Source organism: Rhinolophus sinicus, linkage group LG06 (assembly GCF_036562045.2).
Source record: "Rhinolophus sinicus isolate RSC01 linkage group LG06, ASM3656204v1, whole genome shotgun sequence".
NCBI lineage: Eukaryota > Metazoa > Chordata > Mammalia > Chiroptera > Rhinolophidae > Rhinolophus > Rhinolophus sinicus.
This window is the reverse complement of record NC_133756.1, coordinates 29,057,480-29,084,472: the sequence shown is the minus strand read 5'-3', so window position 1 is coordinate 29,084,472 and position 26,993 is coordinate 29,057,480. Positions and strand designations below refer to the sequence as shown.

At 35.4% G+C, this 26,993-nt stretch overlaps 1 protein-coding gene across 12 annotated transcripts in view; it reads right to left on the bottom strand.

The window, feature by feature from the left end:
- Positions 1-26,993, bottom strand: part of NFIA (nuclear factor I A) — a 561,924-nt gene that overhangs the window by 331,558 nt on the left and 203,373 nt on the right. For all 12 annotated transcript variants that reach the window (XM_074334805.1, XM_074334806.1, XM_074334804.1 and 9 more), the window contains exon 2: positions 21,240-21,771. In XM_074334805.1, coding sequence (XP_074190906.1) covers positions 21,240-21,771 — 532 coding nt within the window. The remainder of the gene's footprint in view (positions 1-21,239; positions 21,772-26,993) is intronic.

Genomic DNA, 26,993 nt, shown 5'->3' with positions numbered 1-26,993 from the left:
AATTAAAAAGATACTTTAATAGTGATACACAGTATAGATTCAATTACCACAATGTATCCATTAAAGATACTTTTATAGTATGAATAAAATACAAATCCTCTTTATGGATCAATACCAGAACATAATTCTATTCTTCCTCCTAAAAAAAGTAAGTTAACCATTATAAATCATCTTCACATGAAAATGGTTAAAAGGTATTCCTTTGACAGTGTTCTGCTAATCTCAATATATTAAGAATGTTACTTTCTCTGTTATTCCTTTTTAAACTGAATACCTAAAATCCAGCCATATTTGATAACTGATAAACAATATAACTATAAATAAAATTTAATTATCATTCTTTTTCATATTTATATAAATGCCTGACACTGAATTCAGAGAAACATTTCCATTCATTAAATAATATTTCCTAAATAAAATCAACCACACACACACACACCAAAAAAAAACCTTCCTAAGGGATTCTGAGTAAATATTACTATTCTGCCTAACTTTTGCCTGGCTGGGCACTCTGAGACAAGTTCCTATGATTGATTATTGTGGTATCTCTGAATCTTTGACTTTGAACCATAACCTTTTTTGCGAACAATGACAGTTGGGACCTACCATTTGCCATCTGCAGAGATGGAGGGGGGAAAAGGACTTCGTGTACATTAATCAACCAATTAAGAACAGACTTAAACAAAACACTAAAGCATAATAAACCCCTGACTGCTTAATAGCTTTCTACTTTTAATAGTTGTCTTCCTGCAGTCTGCTCTCAAGATTAGAAGTAATCTGTTCGAGTCTTAACAAAAATTTTATGAGGAAAAGGGGAAAAAGTAAACTCATCCAAACCACGAATTTTAAATTGTGAAAAACAATACTTAAGGATTCTATAGTTTAAATCAAAACTTAAGAGGCTGATCCACATACCACAATATCAAAAATTTCACATCCATACAAAATATGGTACTTCTCTTTACTGCAATATCTAAAATTAGTACATACAAATGAACCTCTTACTTTGAAATTTTAGAAGACTACCTTCTTTAAAGCACTACTCACCCAATAATTTATACTATCTCACTCACAAAATGAAGGAATTTGCCAGGAGTATTTGAGGTTTCCACTTTCATAACATAAAACAAACCTAGTAAGAAAAATTGCGGGAGAATTAACAAAGCTAAGTAAGGTCTTGCCTTTTCTCTGATTAGAATGTGATCGGTAAGTGTAATATTTAAATAGTAAGGCATTAACTCCATCTCATTCGTGAATGAAAAATAAATAGGAAACCAAAAGGAAAAAGTCAAAGATGCCCACACTCACACATTAATTCAACACTGAATTGGAGATACTAGCCAGTGCCATAAGAAGTGTAAGAAAAATAAAAGCATAACACTGAAATAGCAGAAATGAAAATGTTATTGTTTGCACTTGATATGATTATCTACACAGTAAACACAAAATAATTTACAGACAAATTATTGGCTGAAAACATGTAAAGGTAGCTGAATGTAAGTTTATTACATGAAAATTAATTGTATTTCTATACTAGAAACAAATTAGTAGAAAATACACTTTAAGAACACAATTTACAAAAGCAGCTTCACAAAAAAATGTTCAAGACCTGAGTGAAAAATAATTCAATTTATTGAAAGATAAGATCTAAATAAATGGAGAGACATACCATGTTCATAGATATAACAAGGTTCAATAGTTAAAAAAAAAAAAAAAAAAAAAAAAAAGAAGAAGACAATTTACCTGTAGATTCAATACATTCTAAACAAAATCCATACAGGATTTTTAAATGAAACTTGACAAAATGATTCTATTACCTCACACCTGTTAGAATGATTATTATCAAAAAGACAAGAAATAACTAGTATTGGCAAAGATGTAGAGAAAAGGGAACACTTAGGCACTGTTGGTGGGAATGTAGATTGGTGTAGCCACTATGGAAAACAGTATAGAGTTCCCTCAAAAAAAAAAAAAAAAAAAAATAGAACTACTATATAATCCAGCAATTCCACTTCTGGGTATTTATCTGAAGAAACCCAAAACACTTACTCGAAAATATATGGTCAAACCCCCCCGCGCCCCCCCCCTCCCCGTTCACTGCAGCATTATTTACAATAGCCAATATATGGAATAAACGAATAAATCTAATTTCTATTAATGGATGAATGGATAAAGAAATTGTGGCACTCACATGCATGCATACACACACACACACACACACACACACACACACAGAGGAATATTACTTGGCCTTAAGAATGACATCCTGCCGTTTGTGACAACATGATGGAACTTGAGGACATAATGCTAAGTGAAATAAGTCAGACAGAGAAAGGCAAATATTGCATGATCTCTCTTAAAGGTGGAATTAAAAAAAATAAAAGTTCATGCAAAAATAGAATTGGTGGTTGCCAGAAGCAGGGGGTGGGAGGCTGGGAGAAATGGATGAAGGGTGTCAAAAGGTTAAAAGAAAAGAAAAAAGAAATTTAATACTAAAAGCCTATTTGAAACCACAGTTCTGCAGCCCACCTTGCTAGATATAAAATAACATTAAAATCAATGAAATATATATGGAATAGCGAAGGGTCAAGAATAACTAAAAACACTCCTAAAAAAGGTATGAAGGATTTGCCATATCAGATATCAAAACTAATCATAAGGGCTTACTTAGTAACTGAAACAACACAGTGTTGGTACAGAGTAGACAAATTGATCACTGGAACAGAGCAGAGAATCCAGACACAGACATACACCAATATGAAAACTTAATAAATGACAGAAGTGGCACTGAAGATTATTTGGAGAAATAGAGAAATTATTCAGTAAATGATGGAGTAAAAACTGATATTCATATAGATTCAAATAAAATTGGATCCCTCCCTCACACCACACCACACACACAAAAATTTCAAACGGAATACAAACTTAAATGTGAGATGAACATTTAAAGATATATGAAAAATACCATATATTTCTAAATTTGGAGTAAAGAAGGATATTTTAACAAGACACAAAAGCAGTATCTGTAAAACAAAGGATTGATAATTTTACTGTATTACAATTAAGAATTTCTGTTCATCAAAGATACCTTAAAATGAAAAGACAAGCCACAAACTATTAAAATATATCTGCAAACACATAATGCAAAGGAGTAGAATCCAACCTATATATAAAGAACTCTTAATAAACCAACAAGAAAAAGAAACAAAATAGAAAAAAGTGAGTAAAAGACATGAGCATTTATTTCACAGAAAAGGAAAGATGGTGGTTCATAGATATAAGAAAAGATACTTAATCTTATTATTAATCAAATTAGACATGCAAATGAAGATCACAATGAAATATCGTTTTATAGCCATCAGATTGGCAAAAAAGTAAAAACATGGCAATAGCAAGTGTTAGAGAGGATGTGTATCAACAGAACCTTTTGTATACTGCTACTGCTAATGACAGTGTAAACAGATACAACTACTTAATAAAATAAAGTAACATTATCCTTTTGTTAAATGTAACATTTACACACCCTATGATTCAACAATTCCACTCTTAGGTACATATTCTAAACATGCTCCAGAAAATATGTTACCATTCATAACACTTGCTAGTAGCAAGAACCTAGAAATATCTCATGGATCCATCCCACTCTGGCATATTACCCTGTTTCCCAGAAAATAACACCTAGCCAGACCATCAGTTCTAATGCGTTCTAATCAGTTCTAATCAGTTCTAATATAATTAACATATTAAAATAAGACCAGGTATAATATAACATAATACCAGGTTATTATAAGACTGGGTCATAATATAATATAATACCAGGTCTTATATTATTTTTTGCTCCAAGGGACGCATTAGAGCTGATGGTCCAGATAGGTCTTATTTTCAGGGAAACATGTTATACAAGAAAGAAGAATAAATTACATTACACGCAGCAACATTAGAAATAGTAATAGTGAGTGAAAATCAATTTCCAAAAGCATGTATGTATGCATGTATATATATGTATATATAATTTTTATAAAACTTAACAAGCAAACCCGAACAATATATTCAGTACATATATGCAGCATGAAAACATTTCTTGATGGAGGGAAACAGTAAACACCATAACCAGGATAATGGGTGATATTTTCAGGGAACATAGAAGTAAATGCAAAATACTCGTGATGTTCTCTTTCTTGGGTGGGATGATAGGTTCCCAGGTCTTCACTTCATTATCAAGCATTATAACTCACATATATTCTTATATTGAAAAATAAAGTAAAAATAAATAAGAAATGAAACCAGTAATGCTTTAATAAAAACAAAAGGATTTTTCACAATATCCTAAAACCTTTCAGCAACAGGCTTAAAGGGGTTTAAAAGAAATACATTTGATTTTTGATTTTGAATTATTTTAATAATGTAGTCCCATTTTCCCTACAAAGCATATGAATATTCAAATTAGGAGAAAAAAAATCTTCATTCTTTTTTACTTGACTGATGTAATTTGTATTTTACACCCAATCTCAGCTCCTCACACAAACAGGGAGGATGTAGCCATATAGGCGGTAACTCCAGTACAAACAAATACAACAGCAGATAAACCACAAGTTTGTTTGGCATAAAATATATAATTCAGTCTTTTAACACTCCATTTCATGTCCTGATTATGCTTGTTTTCAAAGAAACTTCTATTCCTGGGAGAGGGCTAAGAAAGGATGATCCAGGTGTGCTGTAAACAGCTGGGCTGTAATACACACACACACACACACACACACACACACACATCACGTAACATCATATATCATATATCACATGTCACATATATACATGAGAAGAAATCAACAATGTGGGATTTTTACAGCTTGGCAGAAGGGGGATGCTCGATGCATACAACCTTTCTTTCCAACGATAATATTCAATATCTGGTTATTAAACTGAGTTCCTATGAATAATCTCCAAAAGAATTTTTTTTAAAACCTGACTGAACATGAGAAGCACACGGTACTCAAAGATGAGCTTAACTGAATTGAGGAGTTCCCTATTTCCTCACAAGCCCAGTCAGAATTTCACTACATCCATTTTCATACATACATAGATATACCATTCTTTAAAAAGGCATTCTACTTTAAAATGCCTACCTAGGTGTGCTGAACTAGAAATCGAAATAGCGGTATCTGTCCATCCATACTTTACCAGAATGAAGGTGATCATCTTCTCTCAGATACAAAAATATAATCAGAGAATTAAGTAATAATTAAATGAGTTAGAATTTCACTGATAAGCATTATAGTGCATGATATAAAGTTACTCTGTACCAGTCAAGATCTCTCCACTATATACCATCTAAACATACACTCCTCACAACCTGAGAGGTGTTTGACTAGCCATACTGAACAAAATGAATACTACAAGAAAGGCCGTGAATTCATTATTATAGCATTAACTACATTATAAAATTATAAAATAACCAATTTTTTACAAGATGCTTCTAAGTTCACTAATTAAGTACCTTCTATAGAGATCTATAATACTGTAAGGAAGAGACAAATTAGTGTTTCCTAATATAAGTTCTCAATATTAAACATAATTTTAGTATAATTTTAAGAAAGGAAAAAATAGAGATATTTACCTCTTCAATACTTAGTGTTTTTGTCACTTAAAGATAATTTATGAGTTTTGTATGAAAATCTACAACATCAAACAGATATTTCTCCTTCCCAAGATTCTTATTTCCTTACAAGCAATTAGTCATACATTGATCTTGACCTGAACCTTACATTTAAGAAATAAAAATGGCATTTCAAGAAGATGTATAAGAAAATGCAAGTGTTCTGTTAAGTTATAAGATATCCCATTCATAGGAAGCATACTAGGAAAATCCCACACTTTATACCACTTTGCAAAGTCAGGCTGGTACTCTTGCCTCTCTGCAGCTTTGAGATTCATTTAGAACCTAAGTGTAAAAAATTACATTCTAGTTTTCATTCCCCAGTAGAAAATTTTTGGTGATTGCTCACAAAGAAGATGCACAGAATTTCGTTACTTTCAGCATTCTATGGAAGCACAAAAGAAGACTTTTCTCAGTCTTCTTAAAAATTAATTTTCATATGATTTTATAAATTGTTGTTTATTGTTACATATTTTTAAGATTTTAATTTTTTAAAAAAAGGAAGAAAGAAAAGATATTCTGTCAAAATGCTTCCATTATCCTTTGCTGAAACCAGTAGGAGCTTTTAGATATAAAAACAGGGCCAGGCGGAAACACTTTATGGGAAAATCTGCAGTGGAATGGTTTTGATAATGAACATGCCTAGAGAAGTAAAATCATGAATGCTGTATGTGTTGGGGGAAGAAACTCTTATCTTCAGTTGGGTTCTGTTTCCCTTAGAGAGGCTTATGTTACCTACAATCAATAGGTCTCCAATTAAACAAAGAAGATTTACATACACTGGTGCATTTTGGAGCTAATGAAATTGGTCTAACAGTTTTAATGAGAGTAAAACATTGGCTAGGAGGGGAAATTATTAGTTCACCACACATAATTGGGCCCAACTCTTTAATTCTGATTTTTACCTTTTTCTACTACTACTGGCCTCTCCCAATTTAGGATAAGTAACCATGCCAAAATATACCCTATTCGGTGAGGATAGACATGCAAACCTGCAAATGCTCTCTAGAGATAAGGATATGATGGACACAGTCTCTGTGGAGCGAGACAGTATGTAATTCAAAACAAAACAAAACAAAATGGTGTACCCATCCAGAGAAGAGGGTTCCACTTTAAATCAAGATTATACCCTAAAAATTCAACAGCATGAAATTCAAAGCCTTCACCTCACCTCCAACCTGGGTACCTAGCACACGGGTAGGCAGTTGAGAAATGACTGTTGGTATAAAGATGATTTCCTCACATAAGCAGAAGCAATGGCTATATTATTCTATCACTTCCAAATCAACTTTTCTAGGTAACAAATTCAGATAAAAGTCAAGACCAAGATCTTAGATGGAAAAGCCAACTGCCTGATAGTTTTCTATAAATAAGTCTAGCATCACCAAACCTTTATTTTCAGAATTATAACTATTCATATGTCAATAACCCCTTTAGGTTAACGTGAAACTGGATTTTGGTGAAGAAACAAATCAGTTAACATGATAGGGTGAGAAGGGAAAGTCATTCTAACAAAACAAAACAAAAAATATTTAGGCTTAAATTCAGTCCTGCGGTGAACACCCAAAAACCGTATTATATGTTCCCTAGTTTTAAAATTCGTATTGTCAGCTTCTCACATTTTTGTTTTGTTTTGTTCAACCCATGTTCTCCATTTAGTCCCCAGCTCAACAAAGATACTAAGCATATACTAAGTGTCAAGCGCTACGCACCCCTATGGAGGGGAAAAGGGTACACAAAAATAAGAGTAAAATCCAGTCCTTGCTCATAGAGAAAGCACAGTCCAATTTGGAAGACGGGTCATTTTCTTACTATACAGGAAGCGTTAATGGTGACTACGAACATAGTGCTACCAGGATGCTATGGGAACGTGCGGAAGGAGCCCTTAGCCCAATGATGGGGTAAAAAGGCAGCTTAAATGATGTTAGCCAATTAAAAGTGGGTGAGGACATTCCAAGTAGAAGGAATAACATAAAGGAAAAAAAATGATATATACACATACACACGCACACACACCACACACACACACAGTGTGTGTGGGTAGAATCTTATGGGAGACAGGCAGGAAGACAGGGTGCCCCTGTACGTTCCATGCGCCAAAATTTTCATTTATGTCTTTGCACGTGCTCTCTTCGGTTTCAAGGTTAGTTGTGTTCACTGGTTAACTCAATCCAGAAAGATAATTTACTCACTTTAATTATCTCACATTTTTCCAAACAGAACTTACCCTTATTTAAATATTGTATCTATTACCTTGATGACAAATAATAACAGTGAATAAGGCAGAGCACTGTGCAAGGGAGCTTCTCGGAAGCAGGAACCATTGCACAACAGTAGTTCCTCAAGTCCTGAAGCCCGGTCTCAGACCGCAGCTTCTACTTCCAAAAGTTCAAGGATCCAAGGCGGATGCATTCATTTACTGAAACATCACCCTGGTGGGAATCTACATCTGGGGATACATTCCAAATTAAAGACAAACAATCATTTTTCCAGATGTGGGACTTGGTTAGACAATGAGAAAACTCTATAAAAATGTCCTTCTAAATAACAGATTTAAAAACAGAAAAGGGGTGCTATATTACAGACTCATAATTCCAACCTACAGATATATAATTTAAAATATACACCATTAATTAAGGCTGTTTATCAATGTGTTCAGTTTTATTCTTCTTGCATGAAAATATAAGATTAAAGAAGACAGAATAAAGCCAGACATGTAAAAATGCTATTCAAGATTATAAGAAAATAAGATATGGGGGATGAAAAGAGGGGGGATGATTCTAAAGATTGGTACTAGCAAAAACAGAGAGATCTCCATTATTTGGAAATAAAATACTCTTAAAATAAAGGAAATATCAGGTATTATTGAACTCATCAGGTAAATTCTGATATTTGTATCCATGCAGCTTATGTAATCTGAAGACAACATGGCTTTCCCTGGAGTAACTGAACTGCTAACATCCCATGAACTCTATCAAGTTTGCCTTACTTCTCTTACTGACTGTAAAACAAAGAAATCTGTCTTGAGTTTCATGATGTCCCACATGTTACTGTGACTAATCCCCAGCCATTTTTATTTACAGTGTTCAGATGAGTTTCTATGACAATCCCATGCCATTCTCAATGTTACACACACATTTTCTGCCTTTTGAAAATAATTACAGAACAAATCATTTGTTCTGCTCTCTATACAAAGAAAAGCACACATTTAATGGCTGGAGAAATAGACTTCACTTTCAGGTTAAATAACAAGCCGATATAACAGAGAACAAAAAAATTCCAATGTACATTGTTTGGGACCACCAGACTGTTGTCGTTGTTTGGATTTCACTTATCAGACATGCAGAAAAAGTTATTCTCTTTCCTATCACCATCTGTACACACTTTCCCAAAAGACCCTCACACCTGTCCCATTAACACGCACTCACTCACACATATAGGATCTCTTCCATGCTTTCTGTCTGAATGTATAGCTCTATGTTTTATTTTAACAAGAGAAAGGCAAAGCAGCTTGAGACCTCAGACAATCTAAAATCCCCTTCACTATAAAAGTCTCAAAATCGCTAACTTTCTTAGGAGATGGAGCAAAATAGAGAATTTAGGTTATGCTACTGGGACTTGGCTGTTTTAGGAACCACTACCAACTGCCAAATGAATTCACCACGGCTTGCTCTCCAAGGCCTTTCCTTCCTTACTGTTTTTCACTCCCTCATTCTCCTGCTGTTTAGTTTTCCTATAACTCTGTTTTAGACTTCAGCATTACTAGAAAGATGTCCTTAAAAAAAAAAAAAGAATGTTTTTGTGCACCACCAGCTTTCTTTAGAGAAAACACACTACGGTAAACTATCAAATAACAGAAACCACCTGTGCCCTGCCCTGTGTCTGCTTGGCTTTTCTTTCCATTTACATAGACATTTTTGATACAAGGCAACTAAAAATTTAACACTGAGTAGAATATCATCAAATGACAGAATTCCTAAACATACACCAATTGTACAGTAAAAAGGCAATATCAACAACTGCTTCTGCAAATGTTTAAAACTTTATACAGGCTACTTGTTGGAAGGACCCTAATTTTAAAACATCAAAAGCTTTTAAATCTTAATTTCTGAGGAAATTCTATCTACGATGGAATCAACTTACAGTATTTTCTTTAGTTTTGTATCATTGGCACCTAGCGCACACTTCCTAATAGGTAGTAAGTGCTCAAAACTTGTTTGCTGAACTGAGTTGCCAATGACATGGTAGAATTTGTCAATGAAAACAACCAAAATATTAAGGTGTTGCAAACGTAACTGCGGTTTTTGGAATTTTTTTTTAACCTTTGAAACCACAATTACTTTTGCACCAACCTAACAGACCTTGTAGGCCAACACTAAACAAAAGGCATCCACCTTGATGCAAATGATAACAGGCTACAACTGCTCTCCAATTTATACAAGAATTTTCTATCTCCAGAGCTCCTGGGATGCATGGACTTAGTTACCTCACTTGTAAAATGAAGATGTTCTCTAAGTTTCCTCCAAGGTGTGACACTCTGAACCTATTAACAAACCAGAAAATGACTCTAGCATCTCTCCATATTTTAAACTTCAAAGAAAACAATGGCTTTAGCACACTTATGTATTAGGTTGGTGAAAAAGTAATTGTGGTTTAAAAGGTTAAAACAATTGCAAAAACCACAATTACTTTTGCACCAACTTAATACTTCCAGAGAACACTTTTTATGCCATCCATAAATTCAGAGGCGGGGCTTAGAGAGCTGATCTATTGAGAAAGATGTTAGAGAGTAAAAACAAGCCACAGATAGGTCTAACCTAGTTCGTAGCCCTAACCACTTACTAACCATGTACCATGGACACTTACTCAGCTCCTTTGACTGTTTACTCATCTGCATGAGGCAATTATCAAGGCTCCCATACTTAAAATTTAAGGTTTATATGAAGAGCTAATAAAATAATGTATAAGAAAAGCCAATTTAAATATTACAGAAGTTAAAAACACAAGTCTGAGGTCTGACGGATCTGGCTGTAATACTGGCTTTGCCACTTACTGCTGGCATGACCTTGAGTGAATTACTAACACTCTGAACTTTTACTTCCTGAATAACAGGAATAACCCACAACAAAAGTCATCTTACGATTTCTACTCACCCCACCACCCAACAGGAAAAATTTTCCAAAACCTGGAGAAGTCCAAAAGGAAAGCAAAATAGAAACAAACAAACAAAAAAAACCCAAAGAAACCCATATCTACAATTTAGAAAACCAACAAAGCCAATCGTAAAAAACAGCACCCAAATATGAAAACTCCTTGAACTGGCCCAAGTGCTTAAGGAGTTTGTAATAAGAGAATGCTCCAGTACAAAAGCAAATGCACTGTCACAGCACTGGGTCCTCACTTTTAAACAAGGTGATTGACAGGAAAGGCCCAAAATGTGAATCGATGTTCCTCTCCAATCTATCTGTTTCCCTCCAAATCTGCTGTCTCACGAATGTCTCATGGCTGATTCAGCATCACCCCCACCCCAGCACCCAATTACAAATAAAAGTAAAAAGCGATGCATAATCAGTCTTTATATAGCAAAACTGAAAATGTCTCTCTTTGAAGAATTACAAAGCTTTCTGTCTGAAACCTCTGGCCTTTCTAGAGAAATCAGAGTCACTCTAGTTTAAAAATGTAGGTGGTAAAAGTACAAAGGATTACATTTATCCGTTTTGCATGAGATGAGGGGCAGATATCTTTAGAACAATTAGTTCTTCAACCCTAACATTTCTGATTGCAATATCCTTATTCTCCAAAAAACTGTATACATCCTGGGCTCAGGGAGATGGCTCTATTGTTAATCCCTATTCTCCCTTCATTTTACAGAAAATCTAAAATACATGAATCCTAGAACTTTAAAAAAACAAAACAAAAAAAAAAGACTTTTGTCTATACAGTGAGTGAATGAGCCTGGAAAATAACAAGAATCCATTTTAATCTTAAAAACCCCTGTAATTCTTGATTGGATAGGGAAGGGGAAGGACTTCAAAAAGCATATTTAAAAGGAAAAAAAAAAGAATTCTTAATAAAATCCTTCTCACATATTAAGAGGCCATACAATAAAAGTACTGCAATGACTATCTTTTGCTGACAAGAACATACAACAATAGTTACGCTGTTGAACAGCATCGAGTTACAAAGACTTCATTCTCAAAAGTTACTTGAAACTACTCTCCAAAAGAGAACCTCTACAATTTAAAAGAAGGGCAAAGAAAGCCAACTACATGAATCAATCAGAAACTTTAGTAACTTACTCATGTTTATATAATATGCATCCTTGCAAAACTCTTGTCTCAGTCATATAAAGATACCGACAAGCTTTTGCCAAATTCATATCCAGAATCCTTGCTTCATCTTAAATGTTTGCAACCCACTAATCTTTAACTTCCTATTACTTAATACTAAAAATATATTCTCAGGTATACACTCTTTTACATCAACATTTTTAAAATCTAGTATTATTTGAGTTGTACTCCACACATAAAAGATATTTTCAATTTTCATTGCTAATCTGCTATTATAGCTGAGTCCACACAGCTCTGTTTAATAATACGCTACAAAGGTTTGCACGCACATACACAATATCCTAATCACTTATTCTGTAGTAAGCTCTTTAAGCATCTCTATTCCTCATTCACTGGTAATGTTTAAAAATGCCACAAAGAAGGGCTTGATGTCGTCCCAACACTGAAATCCATCTGTCTATGGCCCTTCTTTGACTTTACTCCTTCTGCAGCCAAAATTTTCACAAAAGTTGATGAGAATTTGTCAACCTAAGAACGTGTAATGTCAGCTCCTTTGAAAAGCAATGGAATATTTGAAAGTGACAATGATGGGATTCTGTACGTACAATATTCATTTTATGTAAGAGCTTAAAATTAGATAACTAATCCCTTTAAGATTAAAATACAGAATCCTAAGTGCTTCCAACAGGGAAGAAGGAAGAAGCCGACACATAAGACAGAAGAGATAGTTCTTAGTTTCCCATATGAAGAATTGTGTCCCTAATTTCGAAAATTAAATGAAAATTTATATTGTAACACTGCAGTTCCTATTATCCACTGACAAGTACCTTTCCTTACCAAAAAATTACCACTCAGCTCAAGCTATGACTCACCACAGATACATCTTCCCCACCAGCGTGAACATGTTGCACTACCCAATCATGGACTGGCACAATTACAAAAGGAAATAAAATCACCCAAACCATAGCAACAAAGACAACAGCCTGACAATGGCAGATGCTACACAGATATACATACAAAATTTTAAACAGTATTCACTTTTTAAATGTTTTATTGTTACTTCTATTTCATCTCACTTTTGTAACCCATAGAGCATTTCAAAAATAGCCATTAAAATATTTATGAATATATATGATCTGAAAACTGTTTATGTCTGGAAACTCATAGGTTATTTGGGCTCACCATAAACACTCATAGACATCATAAGGTAGGCAATATGGAACCGGATGAAGAGGACAATGGTATGCATCCTATTTTTTTATTCCAGTCCTTTTTTGTTTCCAATTTAATCACTTTTATTCACACACCTAAATTTTCCCCTTCTAGTATAACTATACTCCACAATCTAACTTTAAGATTTATTAACATTTCTAAAAAAGAAACTTAAAAAAGAAAGTTACGTTTCTATTTTATTTAATGTAAGTTCCAGTTCAGCAGCTTGTTTTTTAACCCTAGAAGAATTAATATGTAGAATGAATTAATGCAGTAAATTATATTTTGCTGGTCTTTTTTTCTATTTACAAATAGAAAATCTCGTTGAGTGAGGCTTTGAGTTTTTGCACTGAAGTCATTAAAAACTAATCTTCCCTAAGTTTAAAGAAATGAAAATAAGGGCACAAATAAATCAGTCAATAAATCAGTCATTTAGGGGAAGTAAGATGAAGCTTGCCCTTATGTTTAATTTTTCTCTTTTCTATTTTAAATTTGAAAAAAAAAAATTTGTTTTAAAACACCATTCTCACTTTCTTTTAAAAATGATTATACACGAGGCCATAATCAAAAGATCTTTTTGGAGCAAAGTAAATTTAAATCTTTTAATCTAATCATTAAAGAAGCTAGAAATATATATCTTATGCAGATAAGAAAATACGTTTTTTTAAAAATCTACCTAAAACATTACACACAATTCTGATTTTTAAAATAATGCTTACTTTAATTCTCAGTGGCTTCCCAAAGCATCTAGAACCAGTTCATCTAACTTTATCTTACCAAAAAAATAAAAAATTCTGAAACCTGTGTCATAATGCTTCTATTCACGAAACTTCAACATCCTAAAACACAAAAACGAACAAGTTGTTCGTTTTTCACCCCAACACTGACAAATACAAGACCACCTCTCCTTCTCCGAACCTAGTGTGGCCTCATTGTGTGGCAAAGAACTGAACTCCACGGTAAAATATCTCCGTGGGAAGAGGTTGGATTTTGACTTTTTATTTCCCCTTTGATTCAAGGTAGGTGTGTGTTACCATTTAAATGACATCCAACCCCACACAACAGGATAGAAAGAGGGATATAGAATGGATCTGCATTTTATTTTTAAGAGCAAAGAATTTGGAATAAGAAGGCCTGAGTTTAATCTCGCTCTGCACAAGTATAGTGGCCACTCTGAGACTTTATTTTCACCTGGCCAAATGGTGAGTGCATTACTTATTCACAATACTGCTGTGAAGTTAAAAACAAAAAAGAATAAGAAAGAAAAAAAGACAGCTACAACATATGGCGAAACTGAGTACAGTGCCTGCCGTAAAATAGATACTCAGTACAAGTTATTTGCATTCCTTCCCCCCTTCCTTCCTTTCATCCATCTCTTTTCCTCTACTCTCAATTGATCGAGGTCCAAAATATCTACCACTAGGAAGGTATGTAGTATCTCCCATTAGGAAGGTTGGTGCGAAAGTAATTGCGGTTTAAAAGTTTAAAAATAATTGCAAAAACCGCAATTACTTTTGCACCGACCTAATAAAAGACACGAAGAGAAGTTTAGAGTTCGCAAAGAACAGCAAGCTATGCCAGCTCATTCTCCAGTGATTATGATTATCCTAATTATTGCTGGGTTGAGTATGAACAATATAGTACATGTTAAAGAAGATCAACACTCGCCAAAATACATGCCACATATGAACTTCTCTGTCAAATTTATTTTATTTAGCTTCTTTTACAAACAGAATGGCAAAAATATCCTCCACAACGGAGTTGCCGCAATTAGTCATTTGTGGACTTATTTCTTTGCCTCAAAAGCCATGTTTAGTTCACAAGCATGGGAGGGCTAAGTCCATTAGATAAAACATACTTTTATACGGTGGAATTACCATAACAAAATATAAAGCATTGTTTTCTAATATTTGGGGAAAATCCTAGGGGAAAACAGTAATTTCTGTCTGAGCAGCAGCTAGAGAATTCTCCTAAGTTCAGGGACACTAAAGTTTGGATCAATAATTTGTTATTTTACAGTTGCCTTAGTGGCAGACAGCCAAAAGGTTGACAACACTATAAGGTGTCACCTTAAAAGGCAAAATGGTAACAATAATAAACATCTCAATAACCCCTTTTCAAGTTTACACGTGCCACAGTGCCCCGAACTGGACCCACAATGCTAAAAACAATTTTTGTGAAACTCTTTTTTCTAAAATGCTGAACAGAAACTCTAAAAGCCCCAAATAGTCTCCTAGTCTGAAACGAGCCATGCAAAAAATCGTGGGGAGATGGATTATAAAATTCTCCACTTGGTATCTTGCTCCTCCAGATCCTCTTACAGTCATTACTTAAACCAAAACACTTTTTAGAGCATCTCCATTTGCGATTAAGTTCGCGGTTTTAAGTTTCTCTTAACAAAGCATGCCCGTTCATTCATTCTCTTCCTCCTCCACCTGACTTCTTCCTTCCCCGTACCCCACCTCCCAAGGATTTACAATATATGATATATTTCACAGCAAGATCGAACTTCTAAATAACCATGGAGAAAGTGTTGCAAAAATGATAATAAACCAGTGTTGGGCACACTGACGGCATTCAATCTGTATTTTGTTTACTTCCTACTTTAATCCTCAAAATTGTTTTCAATAATCTATATTAACATTTGTGTGCAATTAGAATTGTTGTTGCTTCTGTGCAAGTTTTAAAAAGCCGACAGGCTGTTCTGAGTCTCTTGGAAGCAGCTTGAGGCCTTAACCAAGTGAAACACCCAGTCCTACTGTGTACGGCAGTGACCACAAGAAAGGCTGTGGTTTCTCCCACACTAGCCCTAAATAGGTTTAAATTAATGCTATTCATCACTGGGTGGAAAAAAAGACAAGGCAAATCCAAGCCAGCAGCATTGAGAAATTTCTTACCAACACTCAAACCTCTTAGCTATAAATGAGCTGACCTCCTCAGTTCATAGGTTTACTCCAGAACAACTCTTTCTCCGTATTCCTATACATTCTCTGACTTTAAATTTCCATCTTTTTCATTACATTATAGATAAAGGATATTGTTACTACATTCTAGATAAAGGATATTGTTACTGTCCTCAAGTTACGCAGAAAACACTCAAGCATATAAAAGCCATAATTATCTCAAGCTTGTTGATTGTTAGTGCTACGTCCTTTGAAGAAATGAAAGACAAACGAAAAGATAAACAAAATTTTCTAAAACTGTGTGCATATACCAATAATTTACAGTAGATTAGTCAGCCACAAAATCCATCACGAGTTTAGTGTAAGGTTAGTTAGAATTTGCAATAGGGTAATACTTACTCTATTAATTTTAAATATCACTGCATATTATTAGTCTTACTCCGTATTTTTCTAAACACAGTTTATTATTACAAATCAGAGGAACTAACTGCACAACTTTCTACCATGGAGTTTAGTAAAGTACTGAAGAAGTTTAATTACATAATGTATAATCCTAGACTTGAGTTGAGTGTGCACGCATACACCTGCTAACAGAATATATTGGATATATTAGATATGCAATACTGCCATAAACTAATGTGGTGAAGTTACCTAAAAATTAAGAAAGTATCGTAATTAATTTGGCATAAAATTATAAACTGTAACAATTAACATCCTTCATTTAAAAGCACTTACAATAATTACTCTATATGCACGGATAATCTTATGCATATGGTTACACTGTATTTACAGTACCAGTTTTTTTAAAAGAAGAAATCATTCCCACTGCTCTAAGCAACACTGTGCAGCCGGGATGTGCACACACATGCACACAAAGCACACACGCGCTCATACACAGACACTCCTAATCTTACACCTGCTCTGAAGCAGTAGGAAGTGAATTCTCAATCTGTCAACATGACCATCTGGTCTATCTGCATATCACGGCTTTCTCTATTACTATATGAAGGAATGGCAATCATGAAGCCAAAATAAAAGTAAAATGCACCTGAATGGGAGTCTCTCTCTCTCTCTCTCTCTCTCTCTCTCTCTCTCTCTCTCTCTCTCTCTCTCCCTCTCCCCATGGAATAATACATGGCGTATCAGAGCAAACCTAGCAGTAATGCAAATAATTTAAAATGAGCATTCCTGCCAGAATAATTAAGTGAACAATATGGTACAGGTGATGTGGTAATCAGTAATCCTGCCATACAGGCTTACAGGACGGATACCAGACTTCCGAGGCACTGCAACAGCTCTTTCAGCGAGTGACGGGACTTTTGCTATTCCTAGTCCAAGCAAAACTAAGTAAAGGGAGTAACAGAGGTAGCATGGAAGCAATCAGTAACTACGGTACTAAAACATTACCATGCAAACATGTTCACTTGCTACAACTTAAAACTAACAAGTGCCCCTGCTACCATGAGAACAAAGTCAATTTGCTCTGTCACTGGCTAATTAACAATTATAGTAATTATGTGACAAATTTTTCTCATTTATTAGTCTTTCAAAGTGAATTTTAAGACCTCTAAAAGTACTTCCAATCTTAGAAAATTCCTCATCTGCAAAAAGTGAAGATGCTCATTGTGATTTAGCTTTTGGGCCGAATGCCACCTGAAAATGAGCAAAGGCCTTAGTTAAATTAAACATAATTCTATTTGTTTAATTTTAGTTTTTAAACATCTCCACACAGCTGCCTCAGAGCTTTCATTCTACTCCACAGCAGGTAATAACTATCAAAAAATAAATTGTGGCACTGTCTTTGTATGCCCTATCTACAGCAACCTACCTCTAAGGGAAGCGTTCTTAAAAAGTCTAACCTCTTACAAAATTTAACTAACTCAACTGAAAATCCTTCTAGAATCTGATTACATTGCCAGAAGTTATACAGAAGCAGTTTTAGAAAAAAAAAAAAGAAAGAAAACTCTCCAGAAAGTTCTCGGTTGAGTGCCTACTAATGAACAAAGGTTAACTTTATCTAAAAGGTCAAATGCCTGGTGGCTAAGGTTATGACCTTAACAACTTAAATTGTGACCTTGCCACGTGCCGGGTATATTGTAGATTCTGATACAGATCATCTGGTAAAGACTGGTCATAAATTAGCTTGACTGTTACACACCCACAAAGAAAACCATTTGCCACAACACCATAATATCTCCAAGTTGTCATGTGATAAATAAGAAAGACAACTCAAATAGAGACCAAACTAAAGGCATAAAATGATTTTACTCTTTTATACTTTTAACGAGATGAAATTCTCAGGCTTACGGAATCACTCTGATTTCATGACACTTGTTACTGTTTATCAGCCACAAAATTCACACAGTTCTAATGCCTCTGGATTTAGAGGAAAAAATTGCAATGAGGTTTCTGTATTGTATTTTAGCATCTCAATACATCTTAGAATAATCACCTCTGCTTTTAAAAACTGATTGATTCTGCATTAGCTTCCAGCATTTACATTTGTGTTCTAAGATTTCAACTTCCTACCAAAGAAGGGGCCCAGGCATAAAGTAATAATTGTTGTATACAGTTTTAGAAGGAAAAAATATATATCTCATTTTTGTGGCCATCTAGGGAAAAAAGAAGACTTTCTGGAAGAAAAAAAAAATTAGCATTTTAAAAGAGAGAGAGGAGGAAAAAAAAAAACACGTACTTAGGTGAAAAGGCCACAATGGTTTTGGCATGTTTCTTGAAGCACATTTCAGAGTCTCTGCCTCCTGCCAATACTGGCAAGTTCTCAAAACTTTTAAGGAGGTAAAAACATTGTTTAGTGTTTACAAATCTTCAGTATTATAACAGATGCTTGTCAAATCAGTTGTATGTAACTTGACCGATCTACCTCATATTTGTATTGGCAGCTTCCTTTCCACAAATAACAGGTCTCTCAATCTCTTAAATCAAATCTGAAATATTTTGAGACAAAAGGACCCTAATATTTTCTTTTGCAATCGCCCTGTTGCGCGTACAGAGAAGCAGCCATTACTGTGCTCTGGTAAAAGCCAATGGCCTAACACTTGGCTGGCATTCAGGTCTAACAAGGGATTCTGGGACACATCAGGAAAACCAAACCGAAAGGTAGTCTGATCCATGTTGCTGTCAATAAATCTTTCATAAGCAATAAGGATGCTAACTCTCCCAAGCAACTTTCTGCATGTCATTTCACCAACAACGCCCTTCAGGCATTGAAATAACCAGCAACTGTTAGCTCAAGGATTTGGAGCAACAGTACAGTAACAACGTCAATAATGAAAAAGAATACATGCAATGGCAATAGCTAGAAAAGGTGCAGCTTTTTAAATCCAAAGGAAATGTTGCTGTCTAAAACTTAGAATGGATGTTACTCACACCAATACACACATAATGTGTTTCATTTTGATTTTACCTTGTGAGGAAGCACCAACCATGACGGGCATCACCTGTTGGCATCCTCAATTTTCAATTAGAGCATTTATTGTAATTTATAAATTACTGACTTTTCTAAATATTGAAAAGACTAAGCACATGATTTTAAAGAGTGCTCCATGAAAGCACTTACGACAGCCATACTTTTTTTTTACACCATGCCTTTTCCTATCAGAATCTCCATTTATATATGCAAATAAATTTCTTAAAATTCTAACTTTGCTTATTCAATAGACAAAACAAAGTAACAACAATAGGATGCAAAGAGGGTTAAAAATGGGCTACTTTTCCTATTTAGAGGTCCTTTGAGAACTGTTGCCTTTTCATTTTTGCCACCCAGGACTGGCTAAAGCAACAGGCACTTCTTATAATTAAGTATACATTTTCAGAAACCCAAATATTTGAAACACTTACAGATCACATCCTAAAATACTAATCTATCCCCTGCCAACAGCATGGAAATTATGATTGTGACATGCTTGCAAAGTTAATTCCTCCAGTTTCTTTATGTAAGGAGTGATGGATAACAAAAGTTCTCTTTCTAAAACATGTATTAAGCAAAATAATAGAGAATAGGATTTCAGCTGACTTCTTTAAAAAATAGTTCACATTTTAAACATGTTCACATTAAAAATGTTTTGCAAAACAGAACAGTATTAATTTTACAGGTAACATCTCCTCTCTCATTTGTGAAAAAGTACATAATTTTATTAACCCCAAAACAATCTATCGGTAGGATTCCACAACCTTCTTTCTTCCATCTGGCTCAAGTAACTGCCATGAAGGTGAGCTAGCAAGACCAGTATGTACATATAAAAAGTCAACAAGTCACACAAGACCTGAGCTTTCACATAACACAATGAGCCTTCTGTCTAAAACAAGACGAAAGGAACAAAGGTAAAAATGCATTATTTTATCCAATCCTCAATAGTTTTATCCTGAATGCTACTCAAAATGCTGTAACATGCACAGGTAAAACGTGACTTGAAAACGGCCTTGAAACAATAAATAATTTTATGACAAATCAAAGCAGCTCACTAAATCAATTATCGATTTCTCAATGCGTTCATGCACTATACAGGTTGGTTAATTTTAAGGTTAACCTCTCGATCAATTACTTATAAAGTTGGTTTGCTTTTTCCGTTACCTATCTTAGACAACACTAAAAGTTCCTACATACAAAGCTACTACCGTAAGTTTACACATTAATGTAATTCTTTTTCCTTCATAAGCGATCAGCAATTTGACAGTAATCTTACCTCCAATCTCTTTTTAATTAGCAAGGGGTCCAAGAGGCTCCAATAGGTTAAAAACACTCCCAGAAGAAAAGAAACTAAAAATATTGCCTCACTACCAAACTAAATGCTTTTTTAACTAGATCCCTTGCCAGTTAAAATATACTCTTTATTACAAGGCTTTTGATGAGGCTTCTTTCACCCATCATCAAAAAATGTAATTTAAATAAATCATGTCACTGACAACCCCAACACCTTTGATAACACTAGTTACCAAAAGAACTAAACTTAGGGAGAATTCTCTCAAAACTATGCTTTTCCACCTGAATGGAGGACATTGGGGCTTCTGGCTGTTCTGACTTTGGCCCATCTTTGAAACCACACTGTCTATAGGTACATGACCTACAACTTAGGATATTCAGGAATGGCCTGGCCTATACAGAGGTCATCAGGAAAGAAACACACACAAGAAAGTGGAAGGATTTCTCACCATAGCACTTACCTGCTGCATGCACAAAGTATGCCAAATATAAATCGAGTTCCTTAACAGAAACCCCTATGTGATGGGGCTGGACACAGAGCCCTGGATTAGAGCACTGTGGGGACTTTACAAGGCGCTCACCATCAGTACTTTCGAGCGGAATACCTTTAAATAAAATCACCATAACCAGGTCCAACCTCCAGACTTTATCTGCCTGGCGGAGGCAGTCAATTCTTCGCATCTTGCCTTTCTGGTCTGGGTTGGAAAGAACACAACATGGAGGCTTTTTCCCTGTAACTGTAAGCACAAAATCCTCTCGGTACTCAGGTCGGATATCTTTCCGTAACTTGGCCAGAAGTCGAGATGCCCACTTCTGCTTGACCTCTGGTTTTTCACTTAGTAACTCATCCTTCACGGCTCTCTCTTCTTCTTTTGACATACGTTTTTCATGCTTTTTGAAGTATTTTCGTTTTCGGGCCTGCAGGTTGAACCATGTGTAAGCGAAGGCTCGGACGTGGGGCAGAAGTGCTTCGATGAAAGGATGAAATTCATCCTAGGGAAATGAATAAAAACAAAACATGACTAGATTGAAAACAAAAGGAAACAACTTTTATTCAGATGATCACCTTAAAAAAAATACAGCCTTATTTCACTTGAAATTTGATTCAAGTATTACATTACCAAAATCATACACAGGATCCCTATGGAAAGTCTGAGAGGGGAAATAAACAAAACCACTACTATCATTTCTCACAATCTCAAAGAAGAAAATTTGTAAATTTTTTTTAATGTTTTGGTATGTTCACCAAAATGTTCCAGGTTCTATGGTCGAACCTCAGTTCCAAATCCTTTAGTTAGTAAGTGAAGTTCACTGAAATGCTGATAACAATATATATAATCTTAACCCTATTTCAAGGAAGGCATATCTAATTTTGCTCCAGCCTTGACCTCACTACTTGTAGTACAGCCAGGGCTCAGCAGCCAGATTGGCAAATCCTAAACGTTTAGATGCCAGTCAATGTTTATGGAAGTCTAGGAGCAAAAATCATCTTTGCGATCAATGAATATACAGACTTTCCCTCTAAAAACATTGCATGTAGACTCTGATCTTTTTCTTAGTCATTTTGGTAGCATCTTAATACCTTTTTTAAGAATTACAATTGCACATACTTTTTTTTAGTCAAAAACTTAGAAAAATGTGGCAGGGACACCATATAAAAAAGAAGAGATAAATCTGATATTTATCAGACTAAAATAAAAGATCTATGTCCAAAACATAATTGCTGATATTATGGGAATGAAACAAAAAGATGGGGGAGGGGGGACAAAGAAAAGAGTACATGCCAGATAGTAAACAGAATGCGTCATTGTGACAACAGTGTTGCAACTAAATGCATTTAATGTACTGATATGATTGAGAAATGCCTTCAGTAATGATCATCCCTAAAAAACAGAATAATTATTTAATTTTTGAAAATAATATTTCAGGCTTTTTCTCATAGAAAAACAGAACCTGTTATATTCAATGTTTACAAGACTCCACGAAAACCCTCACGGTTGCCTCTTAAAATTCAAGTAATTTGAAAATAAAATTGAATTTAAAATATTTAAATTTTTCTTACTGTTTTATTGAATTTTTTTATTCTTTTACTTGACGTTTTCTTAGTAAATATAAAAATAAAATTAAAGAAAAACTAAACAGTAATCTCCACAAAGCTATCTGAGTATATCTAACTTTTGATTAACCAACCCACACTAATGTTACATAACTTCTCTCCACTGTACAACCCCCCATAGATAAATTATTTACTTTCAAATAAATGACGATAAGAAATGCAAAGAGATAGATATTTGATGACTTTTTTAAAAGGGTATAGGACAGACAAACATAAAATGCATTCTTTTTCAGTTTGTAATATCCATCTAAATATATACTTTGAGACAAAAGTAACTGCAGGGTCCAAAATATTATTACTAATAAAACAATTATGAAGTTTTTAAATGTTCAAATGTAAACTGAGTGGTTAAAACTGGTAAAATATTTTAACAATGAAGTCTGTTGAAATACTATAATTTATAATCAATCATCTAAACATTACATATGACTGGTGTTTTAAAAGTAAGTATATATTAATATAATACATAATAAATCATTTCGATAATTGACATTTATTTTTTCCTCTCTGAACAAATTTCATGCTTTGTATTTCAAGTTTAGCTTTGAAAACTGCTCTTTTTCAATAAAAGAATCCAAAAGAGATGTCAGCTTTTATAACATGCGAGCATTCTTTAAGTGAAGAGGGAACAGAGAAAAATACAAGAATTATATTATTCTTTACCAAAAACCATTAGCATTTTAAAATTTCTGATGTTTGAGAATCTTTCTTATTGCCATACTGTAGAAGAGAGAAGGGGGGGAGCATTTTTCAAGTCACAGTTTATCTAATAAGGTACACGCCAAACCGCAAAGCATTTAAACATTACTAAATTCTGAGCTCATCCTTGAAATGCTCTAAAATACATAAATTTTGGGTTTGAAACAGTCCTTCACATTGACTGATTTTCTTATATACACAGGACATGCTAGGGACCAAGGCTGTATGGTATTATGCAAAGAACTCCTGGAGTCAACCTTAACTACAAAGTGAGCTTTCACCAAAAGGAGGATTTCATTTTAAAGTCTCAGCCTCATTTTATAATGCAAAGAATAACTTAGCTCCAAACAATTCATATTTATGTTAAAATGTTACCTTATTAAAAAGCCTTATTAATAATAAACATTTTAAATAAACATTCTAATATGGCATTTAAGTGCTCAAAAATACTCCCAATATTCTTCTCAGAGAACTGCGAACTGCATTCATTCGTTTTCAAAAGGATTTTGTTTACCTGCCAACCAAATGCCCATATATCTCATAAAAATCCTTAAATGAGGCCAACTATGTCAACTAATCATTAAGAATAATCTAAGTCCCTAATTTTGCATCAAAAGTATTTACAACTTATTGCTCCTCAAAGGTTTCAAGAATGTACCAATAAAAGTGCACAATATTTTCTATATATTTGCTTACAAGCACAATTAAAATGCTAGTTATCTTTCTCAGCTCACAATTAGAAGTAGCCCAGTACATCAAAACTAAAGAATATCACTAATTTGTAGGAAATGTCCAGGCATAGCATATAGCAGTTTAGAAAAACAACAACAGTATGTCTTCACAAATCTTGTTGTTGCACATATAGCCATAAACTATATTTCAAATTACTCAAGAGAAAACAAAGAATATTTTACATATGTACTCCGTGAGAAAGTTACAGGCCACCAATAAAAACAAACCTGAAAACCTGTTTCAAAAGCGTATGACTTTGAATCAGCACCTTAAACGGTGATCTGTTTGTAAGTAAGCCAAGTTTAAGAACCACTGAATGCTGATATTTCTGGGACTACTCAAACGTTCACCTATAAATTTCTAGTGTGTTATCATTCTGTGGCCAGGTACACAATTTGGTTACGATATTCCTATATGGGTTAAAATAAGATGTCTGGAATTTTCCTGATTAAGTTTTTTTAAATTTCATACACGTATATGAAGTTTATTCTTTCACTTAGAGTACTTTTATCACTGTGCTTTCTGGACTTTCTTTAATGACCAATAAACTACCTAAGTTTTTCTTTTAAAAACTGGGTCTAAAGCGCCATAAATATTCCAGCAAGTTAAATAAATTGTAAATCAATTTTTAAAAGAAGAATTCATAAAATATATGGCCCTAATTCACTATTTAGTGTACATTTTCTTCACAAACTATTACACTAAGTAAGCGTTTCTCTTAGTGGTGTTTCCAGAAGAAGGCCTAGTGAATGTATCAATCGCACTGCCAAATATGTTTAAAAAAAAAAAAAAAAACTTTCTTAATATGATAACTCAAGAACCAAGAGAATCCGACTTTGTTAAATACCTGACTATGTCCTGGGCCTTCATGGATACACATGTATCCTCCTATATGCACCATCCCAAAATATAAATTTCCCTTTGAGAGGTCACTTGAGAAGATGCTACTGTATCCTACTATTGCAGTACACTGGTATTATCTACAAGGTCTATGTGTTGCAAACTTTTGCCAGCTAGAACTTCAGCTAGAATGTTAGAATCTCAGCATTTTCACTTAAGTCGTAACTCATTCAAATTATCTTAACACTTTGCAACTTATCCATATGCAATTGTGAACCTTGCCAGAAGTGGTTGGAAAAGTTTCATTCCATACTTCCACAAGTTACTAAAATAGGAACTTTGGAAGTTTGTTAGGGAAAAATAAAAACTTTTACAATAACTAAAAGCAACTGCTATCCATTATTAATGCTAGGCCTAAATCCCAAACAGACCATTTCAACATAAAAGATGCATTTAAGAGTCTTCTGAGATCAAATAGCAGGTATTTTTACTGTTAGATAAAGCAATAAGAAGGGATGTCATGTGGGAAATAAATCCAGAATCTAGGGAGGAGAGAAAAACTACAGATACTTTTTAGCCTTCCACAAAGTATTCCGGTTAAACCGTTATCTCCTGCTAAATGAAGGCAAGAAGTGGTAGCAGGTTTTTTAAGGGAGTGGTGAATAAACATTTTATATGAAGCATAAAACTTCATGTAGGTGATTAATGGTCAGATCGCAATGTACCAAAACAGTATGAAGGCTCACACTTTTTTTTTTTTTTTTTTTTGCGCAAAATCAGTTTGACTTCATGCCTTTTAGTCAAAGAAAATAAATAATATATTCAAAAGGGACCAGATTTGGAGCCGTGAAGTAGCAATATTTTGCCTGGGGGTGGTGCAGGCAAGCGAGGGATGAAAAGGGAGGGCATGGAAAGGAGGGGCGGTGGGGCGAGAGAGACCCACGCTCTGAGTTGAGTCGGAGGAAAAAGTTGCCCCCGTCCTGCGCGCGGAGCGGCCCAAGTCGCACAGCGGCGGCGGCGGCGGCGGTGAAGGGAGGCAGCGGCGGGGGGAGCTGCGTCGGGCCCGGGCCGCCGCTTGGGCTCGCGGCCCGAAGCCCAACTCCGCCCGACGCTCCCCGGCCCGCGGCCCGCGGCCTCCGCCGCTCGCCGCCCTGCGCAGCGTGGGCTCGTCCCGGCACCGAAACTTTCACTCAGGAAAGCGAGCGGGCGATGAGCGACGAGGACGCAGGCTCCACCCGGCCGGCGCGGGGAACGCGCGTCCACGCAACCCCGCTCTGCAGAGCCCAGGGGCCGGCTCGTCGCCGCCTGCCCGCGTCCGAGGGGCGCTGTCCCGGCCGGGGCCGGCAATGCCGGCCCGCGTCCCTCCCGTGACCGGACCCCAAAGGCTGACAAACAATAAACAGAAGTAAGAGTTTGGGGAGGTTGCTGCGGCGCGGGCTCCCGGAGCGGGCCGTGGGCGCGGGGACCTGAGTTCTCCCGCACCCGGGGGTTCCAGTTGCCCCAAGCGTGCGGGTTCTGCGGTGGGCACCGTCGGCGGCCCCCTCCCCCGGCACCGCGGAACTACAGGAGCCGGCCTCCGGGCTGCAGAAACGCTGAGTCCAGATTTCAGCGTGTCATAGGCTGCAACCCGCCGAAACACGTGCGGGGCGTCCGAAAACAGCGCCGTTCCGCAGTCCATCGCCCCGATATTAATTAACGCATTAATAAGAGGGCGCCATTAGCCATGTGCCCACACAAATGGCCGTGCAAGAGGAATGCACCCGCATGGAAACAAAGTTACTTTCTTAAAGCTGTATTTCTCTCCTCTATACACGAGCACACGCGCACA